At 35.2% G+C, this 22,063-nt stretch overlaps 2 protein-coding genes across 6 annotated transcripts; one reads left to right on the top strand and one right to left on the bottom strand.

Annotated features, from left to right (window-relative positions):
• The first annotated feature begins 25 nt into the window (after positions 1 to 25).
• Positions 26 to 6,678, top strand: LOC135692754 (uncharacterized). 3 transcript variants are annotated; one of them, XM_089112181.1, is made up of 5 exons: positions 26 to 2,992; positions 3,351 to 3,437; positions 3,726 to 3,884; positions 4,184 to 4,267; positions 4,947 to 6,678. In XM_089112181.1, the coding sequence occupies exons 1-5, from the start codon at positions 2,636 to 2,638 to the stop codon at positions 5,082 to 5,084; spliced, it is 825 nt and encodes a 274-aa protein (XP_088968307.1). In that variant the 5' UTR covers positions 26 to 2,635; the 3' UTR covers positions 5,085 to 6,678. The 3 variants fall into 3 exon arrangements, with proteins under 3 accessions (XP_088968307.1, XP_088968309.1, XP_088968305.1); XM_089112183.1 differs by having other exon boundaries at positions 26 to 2,593; positions 2,775 to 2,992; positions 4,184 to 5,088; XM_089112179.1 differs by having other exon boundaries at positions 4,184 to 5,088.
• Positions 5,310 to 20,352, bottom strand: LOC135692751 (6-phosphofructo-2-kinase/fructose-2,6-bisphosphatase 4). 3 transcript variants are annotated; one of them, XM_089112169.1, is made up of 17 exons: positions 20,159 to 20,352; positions 19,154 to 19,261; positions 18,572 to 18,671; positions 18,005 to 18,068; positions 16,567 to 16,641; positions 15,914 to 15,970; positions 15,120 to 15,241; positions 14,920 to 14,981; positions 14,313 to 14,386; positions 13,858 to 13,929; positions 13,289 to 13,342; positions 13,002 to 13,097; positions 11,983 to 12,087; positions 11,507 to 11,590; positions 10,604 to 10,712; positions 10,110 to 10,174; positions 5,310 to 6,519 (listed from the first exon to the last, which is right to left on the bottom strand). In XM_089112169.1, the coding sequence occupies exons 1-17, from the start codon at positions 20,175 to 20,177 to the stop codon at positions 6,457 to 6,459; spliced, it is 1,329 nt and encodes a 442-aa protein (XP_088968295.1). In that variant the 5' UTR covers positions 20,178 to 20,352; the 3' UTR covers positions 5,310 to 6,456. The 3 variants fall into 3 exon arrangements, with proteins under 3 accessions (XP_088968295.1, XP_088968297.1, XP_088968293.1); XM_089112171.1 differs by lacking the exon at positions 20,159 to 20,352 and adding an exon at positions 7,740 to 7,790 and having other exon boundaries at positions 19,154 to 20,138; XM_089112167.1 differs by lacking the exon at positions 20,159 to 20,352 and having other exon boundaries at positions 19,154 to 20,136.
• Between the last annotated feature and the right edge of the window lie 1,711 nt (positions 20,353 to 22,063).

The following is a 22,063-nucleotide window of genomic DNA, read 5'->3' as shown; positions in this document are numbered from 1 at the left end:
TTTTCGTTTAGCTTTACAAATTTCAAGACTTCATGACTTCCATCACAGGACTTCATGAGAGCTAAAATTGGTGGGAAAAGGATTTTAAAGATCTGTGTTTTCACTGATGAAGACACGACCATGTGAAAAAAATCCTCAGAAAAGAACAACCCGGTTTTTACCTAAAAATTGCACGAGAAAGGGCAATAAAGCCAGGTCTATTTGACTGCTATGTTTTCCATTTTCGACACGATTTTATGAATAGTTGGCTAACACATTGTATCTAGATGACAAAATGGTCAGCGAAAAAGCCATTCAGCGCCGCTTGCTGCAGCAGTGCGTGTACAAGAGCCTTCATCACCCAGGTGTCGTCAGTCACGCGTATAGCAAGGTTGTTTTGTTAGAACTTACTTCATTTTTAGAAATTCACGCCATTTTGTTATCGAACCCTGAGGTAGCATTTTCAAGACCAGGGATGTTGAATAAAATGTAATAGCACTTATAACGTGACGTCATAAAGAGCTATCTTTATTAGCTATCTTCCAAAATTAGAAAGAATGAACGGTTGAAATGGTTAATAAGAGTTTTGCTGCTGAACTGCTTTATGGTCTGGTTTATAGATCAAAGGGCCAAGACAAAATTATATGATTGGACGAGAAAGAGCCTAGACTCATGTGGCCGTATAACAGTCAATTTGTAACACATAACACATTTTACTTATTTCCCAACTTGAGAGGTATTTCATGATTTTCATTCGGGCTATGTGATCCAAATTAAAATAATTCACATAGAAGATGATTATGAAATTGTAAGTAAGCCAGTCATGGTCGCCAGCAGGGGCGTCGCGACCGGGGGTGTGGGGGAGGGGGGTGTCACACCTTTTCAGGTAAAATCCGCTGGGTGGAAGAAACGCTTTAGTTATTTTAAAGACCTTCATGTCATAAAATCAATAAAGGATCAAGCAAAGGTAGTTGCTCTGTTGGTTAAATATGATGTTCCTTGATATGAATGAAAGTAAACAAACTAACGATTCGAATATTTGAAGATTTCTTGTTGGCACTAAATCGAAAAATCCAGGCCCTCTTTAGGTAAAATTGTGTCCTGTGTCCATTTGCCTTTAAGTTTCTCGGTAGAAGCGTCAACTGTATGTAATTCACTATGAGCTCAAAATTTGTTTAACATTGAAAAGGTATGCTTAGATGGAAAGAGGGATCGAAATTGACAACCAGCGCTGCTTGTTACCTATCTTCAGAAGTAACTGACAACATGGTATTTCTCAAGACCACGGCGAAATTGTACCAGTTGTTTTTATCTGCTGTTCAATTTGTTTGCAAAAAAAATTATTTTCAATAGGATTAGGAGGATTTCTTTAGTGAAATGTGCTTGAAAGAGTGCATTTTCCAGAGAACTAAAAGCATCAAAATTCGAAAATTTCCTGCTCCTTCGGCGGCAACCATGGTGCCGCCTCGGGTAGTAACTATATCCTTTGCCCGTTCCGATTTAGAGATTTGACAAAACTATTAGGAAAATTCCGTTATTATCAAATTAAAATGAAAGTTGCGAATTATATACAGCGTTAGATTAACAAAATGCATTGCAGAGGTTTGTGACAGCAACTAAAGAATTTCAGGCCAAAATTTTTCAACCGGGTAAATTTACTGTAGGGACCATGGCACCACCACTTTTTTGGTAAGCAAAATATTTCCATAGAGGCCCTGCTTTGAAGCACTAAATTCATGTTCTATGTATGAAACGAAACTTGGCCCTTCCATCTTGAAATTCGTGATGTGGGCCCTGCATTTACGAACATAATTTCAATTTGAACAGCCTGATAACTGGCACTCAACTGAATCTGACAGCAAGATTTGGAAGAAATAACGAACTGAGTACATAATAACTAATAAGATAGGCATTCGTAATATAAGTAGTGTAAGCTTAGTACACTGAGGGGGCTAACACACAACACATAATTATTTCACAAATCATGAACCGGAAGTGGCCCGCGGGCCTTGAAACTGCCCCGCGTGCTTCAAAGCTCATATTCTTGAAAGATTACGAATGTAAACTTGATATAGATGATATCGAAACATTTTTCTAAAGATGAATTGCCTAGTGATTTGTGTTATTTTCCGTCAAAGTAAATTACTGCTTGGCGGATCTCTGCTTTCCCTCTTTCGCATTGCACCTAATTATGGGATTGAAAATGTTGGTTTCATACTCTGGAATTCAAAGTTTCCTGGAAATTTCATACTCTGGAATTCGAACGAAAGCGTTTTTCTTGGAATCGTGTTTTTTAACACGAAAGTAAATTTTACAATGCATATGACATCATGCTGCCGAACATTAGCAGCTCCAACCGCTTCGAGCTGAAAAGAGAGCGGGGTGTTCTGATCTGAGAGGGAGCAACTCACCTTGCCGGTACTTTCATGAGCCAACCATCAGATCCGCATGAACGAAGAATGAGGTAAGGGGTGCACCCATATCGAGCAGCATCCAGGGACTATAAATAATTGCCAGAATGGCCCTCAGAACATTAGAAAAGAAGCAATTGAAAAGTTGGCAAAGCAGACTACACAAACAGTTATTGTACAGGCGAATATGGATTCACATAAAGGTAAGAATGAGTGCCTTAACACGATAGCCAATATGTTATAAAATGTTTGCTTTTTTCAAAGCCATTTTCAAGTTTTGTACCGCCATAAAACTGTTCTCAATATTTACAAATTCTCTTGTATTCGCATTCCTTGTATACTGCAGTCATTTTTATCTATATTTGCACGTTCTTTCTTTTCAAGGTATCTTCTTGGTGCTTCTTGCAACAATAATGGCCAATTCAGATGCTTTTCCAGTTGGTCATCCTAACAATACGACAAACCATCAAGCCAACGCCACTCAAACAGTAGAAAGTATTAGGCAGAGTTTTCATAGCATGACAATCAATGAAATTGCTAAATCAATGAGGGACAGCATATTCAATCTAATAAAAGACTGCCTAATAGTGGAGCAAAATTTCGTAAGTCTACTTTGTTCTAAATTTGATGCCGAAGTTTAACGCTTTTTATTGAATGCTTCAAAATTATCTCCGCTGCTAAATATGATTGGTTTTTCTACAGTAGCGTTTTCTAAGATCCCAATTTTGTCACTTGGTAGATGCAAAAAAGCAATAATCACAAAAATTTTATCTTTGAAACCGATTGATGTGGCAGCGGGTTCTGCGATCTTTTGAGTCTTGTAAATAAACAAATAGAAGTAAGAAATGCAGAGTTATAAAAGCATGGATATCATCGAAGGTTGAAAATAACATAAATTGTCAATTATATCGAAATGATTACATACCTAAAATTACTGATTGCTACCTTTTCTGACTGCAGGCGTCAAGCCTTCCACAAAACTTGGAAACAGCATCAGCACCATTCAACCAGCTCAAGCTTGATTCAATTTCATGCCAACCATTTCAGGTGAGGCCATCTTTAACAGTTCATAGCATTATAAGGACTATTTCGTAGTAAAAATCAATTGTTGAATATTTCAAACTCAACGAGAATATGTACTGTATTTAATATTTGCTTCAAGGATAACAACATTTATTTTTTTTAATTGCTATATTTTTATTGAATGTGTGAAAATAATTTGTGATCTAGAACGTTTTCACGAATATAAAGAAAGTTTTGTAGAAGAAGAAAGTTTTATAAACAAGGGTTATAAAATTTTTAATCAGAATATTTATCGTGTTGCTTTTTCGACAGATCGTTGACCGTATGCGAACATACAGGCATGCCTTGATCCAGTTCACAAACCCGTTAAACACCATGATGAAGGAAGCTCAATGGAGCCCAACACAACGAAGAATGCTTTTAAAACTGAGCAACTCATTGATTTGGCTCAACGTATATCAAATCAAAATGGTAATAATAATAATCATTTATGCCTCCTACATCATTTACACGAGAATCCTACAATCGACGAGCAATCTACGAACTGCTTCACTAAAAAAGTAGTAAACATTTACAATCTAGTCCAAATCCAGTGTTGAAGCAGACCTAAACGAACTTCCCTCTTGATGGAAAACCTTCTTTAGGCCCCTGTTAGAAATTGGAGCCATACATCTCTTAGTTTTTCTTCGATTGCAAAAAAGTACACGAGCTTATAACAATTATGTTTGTTGGTTCAAAACTTGGTTCTAACTGCAAAAGTTACGTTTCAGTTGGAAAGCTTTGAGGCTGATGAAGTTAAGAGCTCATTATCTCCGTCAGTCTTGCAACTGGAAACTGCCACAAGATCCTACTTGGTAAGTAAAACCAAATTACCAGTAAAATCCTTTAATGCCAAGGCCAAATTTTGTCACACAAAGGTCACTGGGACAAGTCACAACGAAACACAAACTTTGCAGAAACAAAGGGTAGTTAATCAAAGTTCGAAGTTGCATAAACATATAGTGATTAACGATTCTTTGGTCAACCAAACATTGCTTTTCTACTTTTGATTGGCAAAATTGTCTATTATCTAGTGGAAATTACATTTAAAAGTAGGCCTTTCAAGGAAAATAGAATAAAATTGGGTTGTGGCTACGAATTTCCTTTTTGTTGTGTTGGTAATTTGTATTAACATGCAGTAAGAGCTTGCGGAATTCTCTCCGTCACAGAAGAAACTTATTTGGTCTTCTTAAAAAGCTCTGGGCATGTGCAGTGTAATCTACTTGTGGTGCTGTCTCAATACAATGGGACAGGCTCGAGAAAAATTACCCAATTTCTTGGAAAGTTCAAAGTTTCTTGGAAAGTACCTATTTTCGAATGTTTTTTTGGAATATTTTCGAATGTTTTTTGGGAAACAGGCCCCGTATTTCCACTACCGCTACGCCACTGCTTTCTATTAGCGATCAGGGAACATGCAATTTAAGCCAAGCCTTCAGCCTGCTTTTCATAACACAGTATATGCCTAAATAACCGAATTGTATTTTACCATTGCAGGCAAACAATTTCCCACAGCTGCATGTCACCGAGAACCAAATGAAAACCGTGAGAACCGTAAGCTTTGTAAAAGCCCTGAGTAAAGTTGTTGAGACCATGCAGTTGGAGACAGGACTTGCAATGCCGTTTACGGAATGAATGACAAACTGCATGACTTTTACTAGCTTATTGTAAAATTTTCAATTTGTTGTAAATTTTATGTAGCATATTTTGTAATATAGGAGAAATGTTTAAAAGGCCGTTGCTATTTATTGTAGAGAAATGTATTATTCTTAAATTATTAGTGTTCAATAAACGTGGAAATAAAGGTGGTGCTTTATCTATTCGCAACCTGAAGATTTATGCTTTACAAAATACTGATCATCAAGATACGAATTTGTTGCAGATTACTGGCAATAGAAATTTAAATACTATCCATTCAATTTCAACTAGTTTTGGGGAAATTAAATTTGCCATTTTCGACTACACAAGTATTTCATTAAGTTCTCATCAACATAATCATTACAAACCTTTTAAACGTTTGAAACTATGTTACAACTATGTTACAACTAATCATTGTCATTAACAACATTTGAAAAACACTGATCTAGCTAGCTAACAAAGATAGCAATGTGCAATGTATTAGGAGACTATTTCATATTTGTCTCAAAGCCAGTAGTGACATAACAACAGCTGCTTGTAAACAAGAAGATGGAGGCGAGAGACAGAGTTTGTGACAATTAAATATTGCCATCTAACGCAGAACTGAAATTACAAGTTATTACTGAGTAACACATCTTAAATAGTTTTTAATCCAAAATCATTGATAAAAATTACGAAAAACTCTTTAAGGTAAGTAGCTGTCCAGAATCAAGCCATAAGGGAAATTACATCTGTTATATTACGTGCTTTCGTTCACAAAAGAAATTTAAGCATTTACCATCTAAGGTATTTACAGGAAAAGTATGATTAATATGTAATTATATGTTAAAAAGAGTCAAATAATTTAACAATATAAAATTTGACAATATCATGCTTCAGTATATACTAACCAACATGACCCTAACGAAAAATGCTTTTGAATAACGTTAAGAGTGTTACTCATCAAGCAAAAAGCCTAGAAAATTTGAATTCCGTGCAAACTTTTAAAACCACGCCTCGGCATACTGCGTAGGCTCTTTTTTAAACTGATCCTTATTTTGTAATAACTCATGTTCCTGTATCTATTGTAAACATTTTAGTCACAAAATATTGGAGTCACATTATATTGGAGTCACATAATATTGGTGTTATAAACGAATGGCTCGTCTTACCGATCAACAGTAAACTTCAAAATGGCCCTTGTTCCATTTCAAAATACGTTGGACTGACTCCCCTGTAAACACTAACTAAAATACCCCCACCAACAGTCAATCAGTTGTTTAAAGGGGAAAGGCCCATTCCCATAATTGGAAAAAAATTCTAAAGCATTCAAATAAACCACGGTCCAGAGATCAAAAAATGGATCTACAGCGTCCATATGTCATGGCTCTCATGGTTCGTGCACGGGAACTGTTCCTAAAGCCTCGCTTCTTGATCGTCCTACATTGACTACCTGAAAGTGCAATTCAGATTCTTTACTGAGATAATTGAACACGGAAATTAAAATTTGAAGGATACCGTAGCAAAATGACATTTGCTGTCATATTATACAAATCTATACACATTTAATTTAATCAGACAATCATTAATGTCTTTACCATTCCTCAAATACTGGATATTTTGTTATACAAAAAAGATCAACAAAAAACTGATGTCTGTATGCCTGAAAACTCGAGAAAAGCCAACCAATGTACATATTGTTTCCGGTAAAGGTTGTGTGGACGGACCCCTTGTGGACCATCTGAAATTAGATCGAGATTTGGGTGGCCAACTAATGCACCAAATGAGCACTGATTTCTTAAGTAAATTGGTTTCCGATTTCTTGGTACTGCGTAACAACCCTTCTTCGTGCAGCACATCCCTATACACATACTGAATGCCCAATACTGAAGACGACACGTTCTGCATTTCACAATCCAAATAACACTTTTCAACTGCTGCTCAATAATATCAGAAATCTCCCTGGGAACAAACTTAAAATCGCATATCTTAAGCTGATCATATTTTCAATACCTTGGCTTATTGAAGAAGAATACGACTTTCTGTGTTTATAAGGAAAAGCGAAGTCACAGGGCCACACAAAAAACTAACTGCATGGGACGAGCACTCTAAAAACCGCATAAATAATATTTTGAATGTAACACAGAAACCATCTGACCAATTTTAGCAGTCGAGTATGAAACAGGAATGTCATCAGCGTGTCTATGAAAATTCTTTATCTCACTGAATTACGCAGAAAACCTGATCAACCAAACTGTATGGGAACAACACACTAAACTCACGCAGTTTAAAACTCTAGCTTCTATCTTTCAAGACGTTTGATCCTTTAAACTGTGCAGGATTATTATTTGTTATTATAAATGGTTGAGAGCAATACAGGTTCATAAAGTTACGTACAGAAAAAGTTTGGTGCAGAGATGTAGAAAAAGTGCAGTAAAATTAAGCATTTTGATCCACATCTGAACCTATTGGCAATTTGGACCTTCATTAGGAAGAATAATTTTTCCTTATCCTGGAATGCTTTATTGCGAGACAAGAAAAAATTTGACAATGATGCATGAGTCAGTATCCCCATCTCCTATTTAGAGATTTATCGTTTTATAAGTTAGACCCTATTTGCATTTGGGAAATTTCAATCTTTTTAAGCCTCTTATAATAATACATTTCACTAACTTTATATTTTATTCTTTTCTTCTATTTTCCACATCATTGCATTTGCTCCAGCTAAAGTTAAAGAAAACAACTCTGGTACCATCAAAAACCCTTTAGAGGCGTTAGTGCGTGCGTGCGTGTGTGCGTGTGCGTGTTATTGGATATGTTACCGTGCAATCGTATTTAATGAATGGACGAAAAAACAAAAGCATTGCACTATGTTGTTTTTTGTATTAATTCTATGTCAAGCTGTTCTTAATTCGAGACAAAACTCAGGGTATTATGAGCAAACATGTCAAGGAGAGGATTTAAAATTTCAAATCCTTCGACAAAATGGCTTATTGTAACAACTGAAACTGAAACACAGACAACAAATCGAATTGGAGCCAAAAAGAAACCCGCCATTTACCTAAGGCTCAACAGTTTTCTTCCTCCAAAACTTTGAAATTTTCTCTTTTCCATTTGAAAGCAATTTAGCCATGATTAGCCGCTTGGCAACAAAGTACACTTAGCTTTAGTAGCTTTTTCTCATCAAATATAGAGTAAGAAAAGTCTCTTCACTTCAAAAACTGTTCTTTAACTCTGGCTCTTGTTTATATTCGAGCCAGCTTAAACCCTAAACCAGTCCAGTCTTCGAATACACGTTTAAGGTAAGAGCGAGGATAGCCTTGCAGTGAAAATATAGTCGTACAGATGCAGGCTAGTCTCGGAGAGAGGGCTGATGTTTGTTTTAGTAAAACATAAACACGATATTTGGCAAAGAACATTCTATAAGAAACTAAGTACTTATACTGCAGAGCAAAAATATAAGGGTAGACTGAAAAAAGGAAAGAATCGTTTAGAAGCTCTTTCTGTTTCAAGGAGGGGAATGATGCAGTTTTCTTGATGCCTGCCATTTTTAGGCCGTCGCTATACAGTAACATTACAGTACACATAATTCAGTAAAGTCATGCTGCACTATTCCAAATTTCCGCCTTAGCAAACCTGTAAAAATTTGGGAAACTACGATCTTTCAATCTTTATAAACTTTTCAGCATTTAGAAGTTCTCATAAAAATGTGCATAGGTAAAAAAGGTGCGCTCTTTGCTAGCACCGTGTAGCGAAATTCTTGTTTAGGACCGCAGACGGCTTTAGTCAGGGCCATCCTCGCACTCTGAACGTAGAGCTTAGATATCCGTTTTGGCACTGTCCTTGCCTAGAAACTGAAAATATGCTCTAATGCCTAAAAACAGGGAGAGACATGGCTTGTGGGCCATTACTGCGAAATTTCTCAAATCTCAAGTGATACTGAGCGCTAAGCCTCCAATTTTTATTGATTTGAAACAACTTGAACGACACAAAGAGGAACATGCAGCAATCATTAGCTCACTTCTTTAAAAGTTCCTTAAAAGAACAAAATGGTTCGAAGAAAAAGGGATTTGCGACACAAAGGTAAAACAGGATCGTTCTAAACGCCGCTTATAGAAGCCAGCAAATAGTATCTCTTGGAAGGACATGTATGACTCTCAGGGCCATCACCAAAGAAGGGGTTTGGAAGGGCGTGGTACCCCCCAACACTTTGTGCGTCGGCACATTAAGGATTTTTGCCGGGCAAAAGAAGCAATTTTTGTACTCTTCCTGTAACCTTTTTGCAACGTATAAACATTTCTGTAGTAGTTAAACTTTCAAAGTGTGGCACTAAAGTATGAAATTTGAAACAGAAACGCATGAAAGCAGCATATAAGAGTATTTATCTTTTGACCACACCCTTTATAGAGTGAGACACGCCCTTTTTGTCGACAAAAATTACTTCTTTACCCCTCCAAAAAATATTTCTGGCTTCGCCCCTGATGACTCTCATGACATCAGCTTAAAATGATGGATTGCTCTATAAGCAGAAATGAAACAGGAACCTGAACATGCTTGAAGATAAATCATCGCATTTGGATCGAGAGGAACACATATCTCTATACAAGGTACCTACCGTCATTACAGTACAATTTATCAACACCAGACATAGGTGACGTGGTAGATCAGATACGTATCAAAGGTTTCTTTATAATGTACCGACATCAAGGAGTCATCTTTGGGTTTATACCCCGAATGTGTACGGATAGGAATTACAACTAAGAATTACTAACTAAGGTAAATCTTGTCAGATTTGACCAATTTAGAATTGACTCCTCTAACTGCAAACGCTGGGGGTACACATAAAAAATTCTTTCTTTCAAATTAATTAAACGACCAATGGTTTCTGTAATATTTTTGACCCCCCCGTTGACCATGAGCGATAACCTCTTTACAAACTATTGAAAATTTTTCACACATAAAATCATAGAATTCTTGTCGAACTAATGAAAATTTTTCACACATAAAATCACAGAATTTCTTAAACTGCCTAGATGACCGTACCTCTGGCTGCTTTCGATAGGTGTCCACAGATGGCACATCTAATTCGAAAGTTTCCACCCTGCAGCCTGCAAAACAGATTGACAAAATCACGAAATGGCACCTGGATAGAGCCTTGCTTAAATCAATTGATTCGGGCAGACATCAGTATTAGGCAAAAACCTGGTCATACTGAAAACAAAAAAAGATTAAAGACGAAAATGAACCAGGCTACAACAGAAAGAATAAAAATCACGAGCCTCAAGCCAACCAATGTAAAATCTTGAGATCTGAGCTTCTTTCACGTAGCCTCATGCATGAAAAATGTGTTACGATCAGGTCCCGAAAGTGGTAAATTACAGAGGGAAACGGGAAGTCTTATCAGATACCAGTCTAAGAAGGTGGTGGAATCGGTATTTTAGGATAATTGAAAACATGCAGTACGGTACTTCTGTTAGGCTATCAAGCCTCCCCATAAGCAAATAGTTTTAAACATATATTGTCCATCAAATACTTACCATATGCAATCGGGGTTAGTTTATAAACGGAATGCAGCGGGACTTTTAAGTAGGGCAGATGACCAGAATTGTGATCCAAGAAATAGGCAAGGAGACATCGCATGACCGCCTGTGCAAAAAATTTGAAAAAACATAATGATGACTTGTAGGAACAGACAATAAGATTAAGTTACAGGACAAAATCAGGCGTGCATGTAGGACCAACCCTTATAACTTGGTGTAAACTTTGATGGGCTTCTCAAGTGAGACAAGTAAAATACTTTGAAGAATAGCGCCTCATAACAGCTTTCTTAAATCATACGATGTCTGAAGCAAATAAAAAAATGTTCCTTTCCCAAATTGATCATCATGAGGTAAGGACCGAGTGGATAACTAGGTATACGAGTGTACACTGATCGCAAGCTTCAAATATCCTGCCTTCGGGTAATCACCTGACGATTCAGTAAAGGATACATTCTTAATTGTAAACTATTCAATTGCGAATTATATATTGGGTGGCGCTTAACCTGACCATGACCATAACTTAAAACTACAAATAGACGCTTAGTGCTATCAGTTGAAGTATGTTCCGAACCATTTTTTCTTAGCTTCATGACAAGGTATCCTTGTTGCTTTTATATAAGCTCAAAAAATCCAAGCATACAGAATGCATGGACTAACAGATGTTTACATCAAAGAAGGGTGGAGGTTTTTTAATCAGCTTTGATGATTCTGATGCATTTTGTAGCAACACAAGCCGAATTGGTATCAATCGTACTGTCCTGTCTCGATCCACAAATGAATGCAAATGTAGTCACAATTTGTTCAACTAGCAATAGCTTCTAGTACGACTTTGGCAGTTTTGATCAAATAAGAAGAATTTCCTTCGAACCTAGCATAGACGACAAGAAGATAGAAGGTTACCTGATGACAAATGACCAAAATATTCTGCTGACGTTCCAGTTCCATTATGACTGGCTCTAGACGAGCAACCAGATCTTCGTACGACTGAAAGCAAATAAGGCGTCTTTATAAGAAAAGTGAGTCTAGAAAATTTCACGCCAAAGAGATTTTGCAGGGGCTGAAACTCTGAAAAATTAGATGGCAACGGTCAAAATATGGGCTCAGAAATTGAAACATACTTGGAAAACAATTTCAAAAGGAGAATCGCCCAACAGGCAGGAAAAAAATGGTGGACACGACTTCTGAAATTGATCATTGTAAAATCAATATATTATAATCGCAATGTGGAGATAAATTGTGAAAATAGATACGGGTTTTGAGGAACAGCGAAGGTGAAAAAGAAAATCAGTTTTAATAGGAATTGTAACTGAATAAGAATGATGAAGATCATTCAAGAACCAATATTGAGAGAACAATGACAGAGGTGGTGACCGTACCTCGCCCCTTGGGTATCTATAATGGTACTTGTCTTGGTCACGTCTTGCAAAGTCTTCTGGGAACTTTTCTTCTATTTCCTCATACATCATTCCATCACAGACACCCTAAAAAACAATCGTAAAACTGAATAAAACCCAGCACATTTTTCTTCTATTTCCTCATACATCATTCCATCACAGACACCCTAAAAAACAATCATAAAACTGAATAAAACCCAGCACATTTTTCTTCTATTTCCTCATACATCATTCCATCACAGACACCCTAAAAAACAATCGTAAAACTGAATAAAACCCAGCACATTTTTCTTCTATTTCCTCATACATCATTCCATCACAGACACCCTAAAAAACAATCGTAAAACTGAATAAAACCCAGCACATTTTTCTTCTATTTCCTCATACATCATTCCATCACAGACACCCTAAAAAACAATCGTAAAACTGAATAAAACCCAGCACATTTTTCTTCTATTTCCTCATACATCATTCCATCACAGACACCCTAAAAAACAATCATAAAACTGAATAAAACCCAGCACATTTTTCTTCTATTTCCTCATACATCATTCCATCACAGACACCCTAAAAAACAATCATAAAACTGAATAAAACCCAGCACATACAAACGTCTTCAACCTTTAAATTAGTAAATAAAAAGAAAAAACAGACAGAATGGAATATAACTATAATAACTGTTATACCTAAGTGCTATAGAGTGCTCCTAACAGCTCGAAAATATTCTGTTTTTGATAGTTGCCTAATGAATGTGTTCGGCGTGAAATAGCAACTTTGAGACGTCCTGTTCTATACATCAATACATATGCATGAAATCCACATAATACAAAATTTGCTCATTGTTCATTTCCTACGCATTAAAACGAATTTTGAACTAAAATTCTTTCAGATGCCATTGGAGACAAAATCATTTGTTGGTCGGCCCTAAATCCTAAATTGATCGACCACATGATTCTGGGTTCAAATCAAAAGAAGAACTCAATGAACATCAGTAAACTCACAGCATCCAGTTCATCCAAAGCCTTCCATTGCTCCAGAGACACAGCATCAATATTCTGTGCTGTCTGTATGGTTCTCTTCAGTTGACTAGTCCAAACCTGCAACAAAATTACTTCCATACATTATTCCAAACCTGCAACAAAATTACTTCTATGGATGATTCCATTGACAAAAGTAACTTGGATGAGCTTTTTTAAAGTCTTAATGCCTTCCAAACTCCATGTTGACAGAACAATGACAAACGAAATGTGTATTAAAAGCAAAAGAAATAAACAGAAACAAGCCATACCCTCAAGTCTTTGATATTTTGATTAGAGATGAACTCTGCTAATTTTTTACTGTACTAGAAAAAAAGAAAAAAGATGCATGAATATCATATTCCTGAAGTGCAGGAGTATATATTAAAGTAAATAGTTTGTAAACATGATTTGTTGTATATAACTAAGTCTTAAGAAACAAATTATCAACAATTTCTTAAAAAAATCATTAATGTATTTCATGAAAAGCATTGGCCAAACTGAATTTGTATTTTGTCATCTGACTAATGGGAGTGATAAAATATCAAGACAAGACGGACTGGAAATGATAATAACAAAATTTGTAGTGGAGTTAGTTGGGGTGGTACACCCCCTAAAAGATGGACAACTTTATTGAGCAGTAGTGTTCGCTAGTCACTTGTAAAGGAATTCAGAGAAGCAGATGGCAAAGACAAACGTTGCTTCAAAGAAGCAAGTGATAAAAGTATTGTTTGATATATAGCATATAAAATTTCAATAGGAAAGATATCGATTGAGCCATGATTATTTTGCTTTATGAAATATATACATCTTGTATGAAAAAAGTTAAATGATGACTTACATTTCTCCCCCTAGGTGAAAGATCTGCATCACCTCCAATGCGTCCTTTTAAATTGAACAAACTCTCACCATGCTGAAACAAAGTTGTAGTCACAATTAAATAAAGTGACAACCTTACTTGTGACAAATTTAGGATTAAAGACTGACAAGAATTGAACAGAGAAAGCAGCACAGTCAGGCTTTAAAAACTCTTTTACTTTCTTAAACATTTTTTAGGATTCTCATGTAAAAACAAGCTTATAAAATTTGAATGATTCCAGTCCATTACAGCTTTTAAATGCAAAAATAACAAATACTTGTCTTTGTAGGAAGTGATATAACATATATTATTCACAACATCATTTCAAGAATAAAGTAAGTAATGATAGTTAGAAACAGAAACTAACTAAATGGCATGAGTTATTCATATAGGGAAGCAGAGCAAAGTTAAGCAATTTGCAACTAAAATTTACTTACTCTGGTTAAATAAATAGCTCTTGGTGTGATATGAATATTCATGAGAAAATACACAGCTCTACTTTGCAAATAGCCTGGGAAAGATAAGGATTGTGGTTATCAAATTTATACAAAAAGGACAGTTATAAAACCATAAAACACAATAACATGAATTATTCACATTGAAGAATTTGCAGTTTAATATCAATCTGAACATTCTAACAATGTTACAGTTTCAAGATTACTTAAGTATCTGAGTAACATGTCAGAGTGGAACTCCAGCAGTATTATTTGCTTTCAAAGAGATTCATTGCTTTTAATTTCCCATTAATTACAGTGACCACCCAAATTCCAAACAAATGAGTTATACTTTGAACTGCTCTTGTTAAATAATGTCATCAAAATCGGTTCAATTTAAGAAACAAGGAAGACAGCTTGACCAATCCTGCCACAAAAGCTAAATTCATAAGGGTGATAGTTTAGTGAAAAAAATCTCACTATTCCATTGCTGATTTGTGTTAGCAAAAGTCTTCCTTGTTTCTTCCTTGTTTAAGCTTCAGCAGCTTAATATATATTTTGGATGCTCCAAATGATAATTATAGAAACAAATGTTTCTAGAATTCCTCACCTTCTATACGATTTACAAGAAATTTCTGGCCAACATTAATTATCTTGATAAAAGAAAGTTCACTGAAAGAAAAATAGATGCTAATATTATCAAGGAGTTGCTGGATTGAAGTGATGGTAAAATATTTCAATAAAGCATTGATGGAATAGAATAGAGAAGATTTTAAAATAAACAAAATCAATAAATTTAAACAGAATTACCATTCATTTTCCAAATTAATTGCAACATAAAAATCTTGATAATGCTTGATACGAGCATTGAAATCCTGATAAGCTTCTTCAGAAGGTATATCTTTATAATCTGGACTACTGATTTTCACTTCCTATGAAAACAAAGGAAGATGAAAGTTAATTCAACTATATGATATGAGTGACATTAACCAATTGGTAGAACTGTGACAGAAAACAGTTTACTATCTAGAAAACAGCTTTGATATTACTGCTTAGAAACAGACTTCATTTGGAGAAAACAAGAAAGCTTCATTTTATATTAGTGGGAAAGACACATGACCAAAAGGTTTTGGACTTGTTTTCATTGCCAGTATTGGTCTTGAGAGGCCTAGCATTGCAAATGCATTGTAATCAGAAAGTCTGCTTTGAAGAGTCACCAGCACAGTCCAGAAAAGGCTATAACATTTCTTAGACCAATAACCCAACATTCTGATAATCTTCCCCAGCAAAACAGCAAAAAAATGCATGGTGATATGGATCTGAAAAATCATTTTTTTCTGTGACCATTTCCAATGCTACTGATTCTTGATCATTAAAAATTTAATATTTTTTGCATGATAAAGCACACAGTTAAGTCTGCATTCTGGCAGATGATGCTCATACCAAAGAAAACACAATGAGTTGGAAAATATGATAAAAGTATCCTTCTGTCGAAAATATCCTTCTGTCTCCTGTAGTTCTGCCACTGGTCACCTCCAAGTGGTTGACAAGATAGAAACAACAATAGACATAATGGATATTCATACAAGCAGCTATTTACTTACTACAATGTTCTGTTGAACAACTTCAGGATCATCACAAATTGATTCAATAAAAAAGGTCTAAAACAAACAGAGAAAATGTTAATGTAACTCTCCAAACTCAATAAGTTCAATTCAAATTCATCTTCAGGCTAGCAATTTGCTGATAATTTTCATTATTCATTCCTTAAATAGCCCAATCCACTTGAGAAATTCATTTTCCTATTGGAAGAAACTGTGACATTGATTTTCAATGCAGGGATACATGTTTAGTTCTCTTTTGCTATTTGTTGGTCACCCAGGATGTTGGTTCGTTCCATTTGCTAAAGCTGTTTCTGCCTGTTCTTTCTCTTACTAAGTTAAACTGAATTCAACCCGGCCAATAGTCTAAAGTCACTGAAACCTTTCTATATTGCTCAGTGTTTCAGTTAAAAAATTTCATCATCTTATGTTATCAAATAAATTTCAATTGCATTCCTCATTTTGATCACACAAGTTTTGGGTTACACATGTTAACATTATTAATTATTTTATTTAACAATATTTTAAGATGAAGCTCTGTCGTCGCTAAATGCAACTACCATATGAAAAACAGACATTATTTTGTCAAGATAGCACCTCAACAGCAAAAAAGATGAAAAAACATCAAAACTGGAAAACACATTCAAATAACAAACCTTAATTCCATTCTTTTTACACTCTGAATAAACATACTCTCTTCTTTCTCTGGTTGTATTCGTTGCGTCAAATATCTGAATTTGAAATCAAGATTAAGAAACTTCCTCAAATACTACTAGTGGTGTTCTTCAAAATTTGGTTGTAATGAAAGAATGAATCTACACACAAAGTAATTTGTTTGTTAACATAAAGGGCTTTAGACAAGGAGCCTTAGGGAAAATGATATAAGGTTTTAACTGCACAAACATCATCTAATGCTTAACCATTTAATGGGAGGAAACAAAGGTTTTCAGTCAATCACAGAGGAGTATGTCATTGAAATAAAAAAATAATTTAAGACATGACATTACACATAAAGTCCTACTGTAACGTTTTAGGATATATTTACTTTAGTAATTATTATTATTATGTTCATCTAGATTCTTTCATTCTGTTGCGTGTTCATGTCACATGTTTGTCGCACTTTTGTGTTAGTAACTCATTTTCCAGGAAATGTGCGTCATTATCATCTCGTTCTGTGATGTTTCACAGTGTTGCCTTGTTTATGTTTTAATATCATGTAATCCAAGTTAGAATAATTTAGTCTTACTGTTTTGACAATAGAGATAACATCAACAAAGGAGTATCTCTTATGTGCTATCTATTTGGGGCTTAGGCCCTTTGGCCTAGCCCATTGGTTCGATTCAAAAATTGACACCATAGGAAGAGCCTGTATCAATACACTACTAGATGGAAAGTTGTAGCCTGCCTGTAAACTTTGGTACTATGTACATGCCGAAATAAGGTCCACCTGATTCTTCTTAACATAAACAAAATATTTTTAGGCAGAGGTAAATCATTATTTTGAATAGCAACTAAAGGAAAATGACACAATGACACAAACCATATTGCTAAACAACAGATTGAATAACATTATTCTCAATTTAGAAAATGCAATAATGGAATTAGAGAGACAAATAATTAATGATCCAGTTTTTGCAGTCTGAATCTGCTATGTCACCTCTTAATATTAGAAAAACTAAGTAAAACTTGAAGAGTCTTGAAAATATCAAACATCCTCTAAATTATTCATCTCTTAACATCTAAAACAAGAAGCTGCTAACCATGGATTTAAATTTACTTGTTGTTTTAGCTGACATGTATCTTTGCAGCAATCTCAAGTTAAAACCATTTTAGGATTAAAAAAGCTCATGAATTATAGTCAACATTAATATCACTGAAGTAATGTTGATGGCAATTGAGGCCAGTCTATTCATTTTATAAAGATTGACCAAATATTTCCTTATTATTTTATAAAATTTTGCTTTTTTCTCAAGTGCTGTTCCATTTCAGCTGTTGCTCTATTACCTATAAACATTCACAGAAAAGAACAACCAACATGTGAAAGAAACAGTTGACTTTTCATGAAAATACACATGGTAAATGATCTTCACTCACAGATACTTGTCCTTCCTCTTTTAGATACCTGATCACTTCATCAAGGGCTAACTGTGCACATTTGCTGCAAAAAAAACAACATAAATATACTCTAAAGAAGTTGAAAACCCTCAAGGTCATATACCCTAGCATTCCTTATGCTGCAAAAATCTGCAACAAATAACCTTTAACTTTCTAAGAGTGAGATATCATTCATTCTAAATTTATGCCTTAGTATGAAGTTTTAAAAATCTTTCTGACCAAACTCTCATCTTTTCATTTTCATATCTGAGCATCCATCTAAAAAGCCAAAGACATCCCTACAATACAAAGCTAACAAATTTTGAACTAAATATTTGTCAATTGATTGAACTCATCTCTATATCCATAGAAATCTTAGCTTACAATTCTAATTTATATTTTGATGTGCATGACATATTTGTATAAAAATTCTAACAATTAATGTAGCCATAGGATAATCTTCTTATAAGCAAAGGGTTTTTATACATGCGGAAACTTGTTACACAAAAAAACAGATAGAAACATGGCAAAAACTGAACAAATAAATAAATTGGTCTGAGCACTCACTCTCGTGCTTTTTGTCCACTTTCATTTCTTGAATCAAAAAAGTCATGTTTACAGTTGACAGTTCCATACAACTTCCTTCTGAATTCACCAACATTAAAAACTAAAAATACAAACAATGTTTAACAGAAATTAGACCTTAGAAAATGGTCTAATTTCTGTTAACAAAATGCCCAACAAAATGGATACAACATTTAACTGCAAACTTTAATGTAAATGATGAATTATGAATTTGTACATGGTGGCAAGGATTGTAAAGATAGTTTAGGCTAGCAGTTTTCATCTATTGTTATTAATACCTGCCAGTATTTGGCAGTCAAATGTTCACCTGCCTAATATTCATTTCATGGCACTTAGGAGAATTGAGGAGCACTATAGTGGACAATTGCCCCTCTAACCCCCCTTTTAGTAGGTTTGTTTATGGTATTTGGCAGAAGTAGGAAATTTTTAGAAGTATTCAAACAATGGAATCACACAAATTTTTAAAAGTTATTAGGCAAACTGAGCCCATGTCCAAAAACTAAACAAAAATATATACCTACATAATAACGTTATTTAGAACATAGAAATGAAAGAAAATAATACCTTTGGTTGTAACTCCAATCCAGTTCAAGTATCTTGTTAACTTCTTTGAAATATAAGTCTTGCCTCTGGCAGGCAATCCAACCATCACGAAACATGTTGGGACATTTGCTAAGTTAGGAATAGTAGAAGGATATAAATTCCGGTCTGGTATAGGTTCAATAAAATCACACATTGAGAACGGGCCTAATGTCAACAAGTAATGCGTAGAGTTTATGAAATTACGAGGCCCTTTGGATCTTAAAAGTCTCTCTCTGATCTAATCAAGAACGTGTTTGCCTAGGCATCCGGTTTCCTAGCTGGATGTTCGATTCGATAACCTGTTAAGTTTGAAGCGTCTATTTCGGCAAACTTGACTTGTCAACCTGTTTATCAGCGGCAGGCTTGCTTTATAACTGCTCTCAACTAAATCTGATCTCATCAGCAAAAAGTTGGAGGAAATTATCTAGAAACTTTAACAGTGTATTTTGACCATCTGACATTCACCTCACATGCGCACACCCGGGCACGGGATTTTACTCGGAAAAATTAAAAAAATCAAGAAATGTCATTGGTTGTCTGCGACCTTGGTTTTGACCAACAACAAAGTCAGTCCATTCGCTTATCTCTGAATTGGATTGTAACTGAATTTTAAATTACTTTACGCGTATTATAAAAAACCTGCCTGCTTTTTAGCTATCATTCACGATTGAGAATGGACGCTTTTGGGTTGAAATGAATGCGATACGACAACAGCCGTAGTTACCGTAATAACAACAAAAGATCGGCATAATAGGCCTAACAAATCAAGGCCTACCCGAATGCTAATCAAGGTTTATTTGAATCGGAGAAAGCCTTAAACCATTCAAAACAAGCCCAAGCATGACTAGCAGATACATTTTGCTCTGGAAACTCTTACAGAAAATGTACCTTGTAATTTGTAAAATGTCCTAGGTGCCAGGAATTCAAGGTAATTTCGGCATGAAAGTTATCAATAGACTGTCATAAGCACTAAAATAGAAGACTTACGTGCAATTGTGTGAGCCATTTTTAAACTGGATTGATCATGCAAAGATTATCAGTTCCATCCAAGGTTATTCATTGCAAATTTTGAACAAAGATCTAACCACGTTCAAAGATTTTTCCGTTAAAATATTCTCTTGTGCACCTTCCTCCCCTCCATGTTGTTCGCCAACACGTCCACACGGCACGGACAAATTCGTTACGTCACAATACAACGCGCTTCCTTTTAAGTACAAGGAATGGGCACTACTCCGCTCCGCCCACATTTTTTTTGTTTGAGGATCCTTCCTCCAACACGTGGAAATACAGTAGATATATTGAAATTCAAATTCAAATTCATTTCATATTCAGCAACAAATGACAAAATTAGATGTCAATAAAGCGATTAATATTAAAGTATAATTAGCAAATTACAATAGCATAAAAAATTTAACAATATGGTTCCCTAGGATGCTGGGACGGTTTTCGAGCCCAACAACCTAAATACTGAGCTGAAAATATAAAAATGGTAACAATGAAAATCAAATTTTATGACAGTGAAAACTATTGAAAATGATATGAATCAAATTCCGAGTTTAAGAACAGGAACAGAACAATCACAATATGAATTAAGATAAACAAAAGAAAAGAAAGGGCAAAATTGGGTGAAGAGAGAAAGTAGGTGGGAGGGGGAGACACATAAGTCTCGTTTGATTTGTAAAGAAGGAATCAAAGAGTAAGGGAAGATGAATAACTATTGACCTTATGTTTATATTTGAGAATATTTTTGTAGAAACCAGTTGCGAAGATGCTTTTGAAATGTAGTTTTGTTTGACATCGTGCGAAGTTCTAGTGGAATCTCATTCCATATTTTAACTCCGTTGAACATGATGGATCGCTTTTTGAGGTTTGTTTTGGCTTAGGGGTCGGCAAACTTTTTATTTGCAGCCTGTCTCGTATTATAGTTATTATGTCTTGAGGTAGTTTTTTGGAACAGATCACAAAAATATGCCATTTGAGATCCTGCATTTATAACGTACGTTGCAAAGCATAACTATCATCAAAGTTTAATATTCCAAATTTATGAAAATTTGGTTTAGAGCTTGCTGTATTTTTGTCGAAGTTCATTATTCTTACAGCTTTATTTAAATTGCGACTTACAGGTTGATACTTACAGATATCATATGCAGCCTCGGAACATGAATTTTATTGACTGAAAAGAAAGTTTTGAATCCTCTTGGTCAAACTTAGGCGTATTCAGTTCTTCCGGACCATAACACACCAAATTCAGTAAATTACCTAATAAATTATAAAGATTTACAATTTTCTTTTAAATTCTGAAATATGATGTATTTCTCAAATCTAATAACGCAAAGGCTCTTTTTATTGTCAAATAACAAGAATGTCGGAATTAGCCCTACAATGAAAGAATAAACATATCCAAGCAAGTGACAGCAACAGTTTGTAACAGAAAAAACAAGTCCATTACAACTATGAAATCACTAAGTTGCTAAATTCCTTTTGCTTAAACCTAAGGAACCCAAACACAATGTCTTGGTAGAGCAGCACCATAAAATTTCAAATTTCGGTTGTAACATAGATAATCTGGTCTCTATTCAATAGACAATTTATTTCAATGCAATACTAAATTTTTTTAATTTAGCTGAAAGGGCCAAGTGCATTAATCTTGATGAAAATGAAAAATCAATAGCTTAGCTATGCTTAACTTGTCTCCCATCAGGGCCTACGCCACGAATTTGGAAGTGGGGGGAGGGGGGCAAGGCTAGCAAAAGTAGGAGGCAAAGGCTTTTCCCCTTTTACTGCAGCTTTGAAACTGCTTGCTACGCAAAAAAGTGGGGGAGACCATGGCCCCTCCGCCCCCTTGGTGGCGTGGGCCCTGCCCATCCAAATCTGCGAAAAGGTCATCCAAAA

The sequence above is a fragment of the Rhopilema esculentum genome, chromosome 3, assembly GCF_057945365.1.
Source record: "Rhopilema esculentum isolate cy_ngs chromosome 3, ASM5794536v1, whole genome shotgun sequence".
In the NCBI taxonomy this organism is placed as follows: domain Eukaryota; kingdom Metazoa; phylum Cnidaria; class Scyphozoa; order Rhizostomeae; family Rhizostomatidae; genus Rhopilema; species Rhopilema esculentum.
Note: the sequence above shows the minus strand (reverse complement) of the source record. Positions and strands in the feature narration are given on the sequence as shown.

Excerpts from the sequence above, each read along its gene's own strand:
- LOC135692751 (XM_089112167.1), bottom strand. The coding sequence starts at position 19,325 with ATGTGTGATTTTATTGAACCTATACCAGACCGGAATTTATATCCTTCT. Across the intron at positions 14,982-15,119 it reads ATTAATTTGGAAAATGAATG|TGAACTTTCTTTTATCAAGA; the intron begins GTAATTCTGTTT and ends TTTTTCTTTCAG. Across the intron at positions 10,713-11,506 it reads TTTTGGTCATTTGTCATCAG|GCGGTCATGCGATGTCTCCT; the intron begins GTAACCTTCTAT and ends TTTTTTGCACAG.
- LOC135692754 (XM_089112179.1), top strand. The coding sequence starts at position 2,636 with ATGTTTGCTTTTTTCAAAGCCATTTTCAAGTTTTGTACCGCCATAAAA. Across the intron at positions 3,438-3,725 it reads TTTCATGCCAACCATTTCAG|ATCGTTGACCGTATGCGAAC; the intron begins GTGAGGCCATCT and ends CTTTTTCGACAG. Across the intron at positions 3,885-4,183 it reads ACGTATATCAAATCAAAATG|TTGGAAAGCTTTGAGGCTGA; the intron begins GTAATAATAATA and ends GTTACGTTTCAG.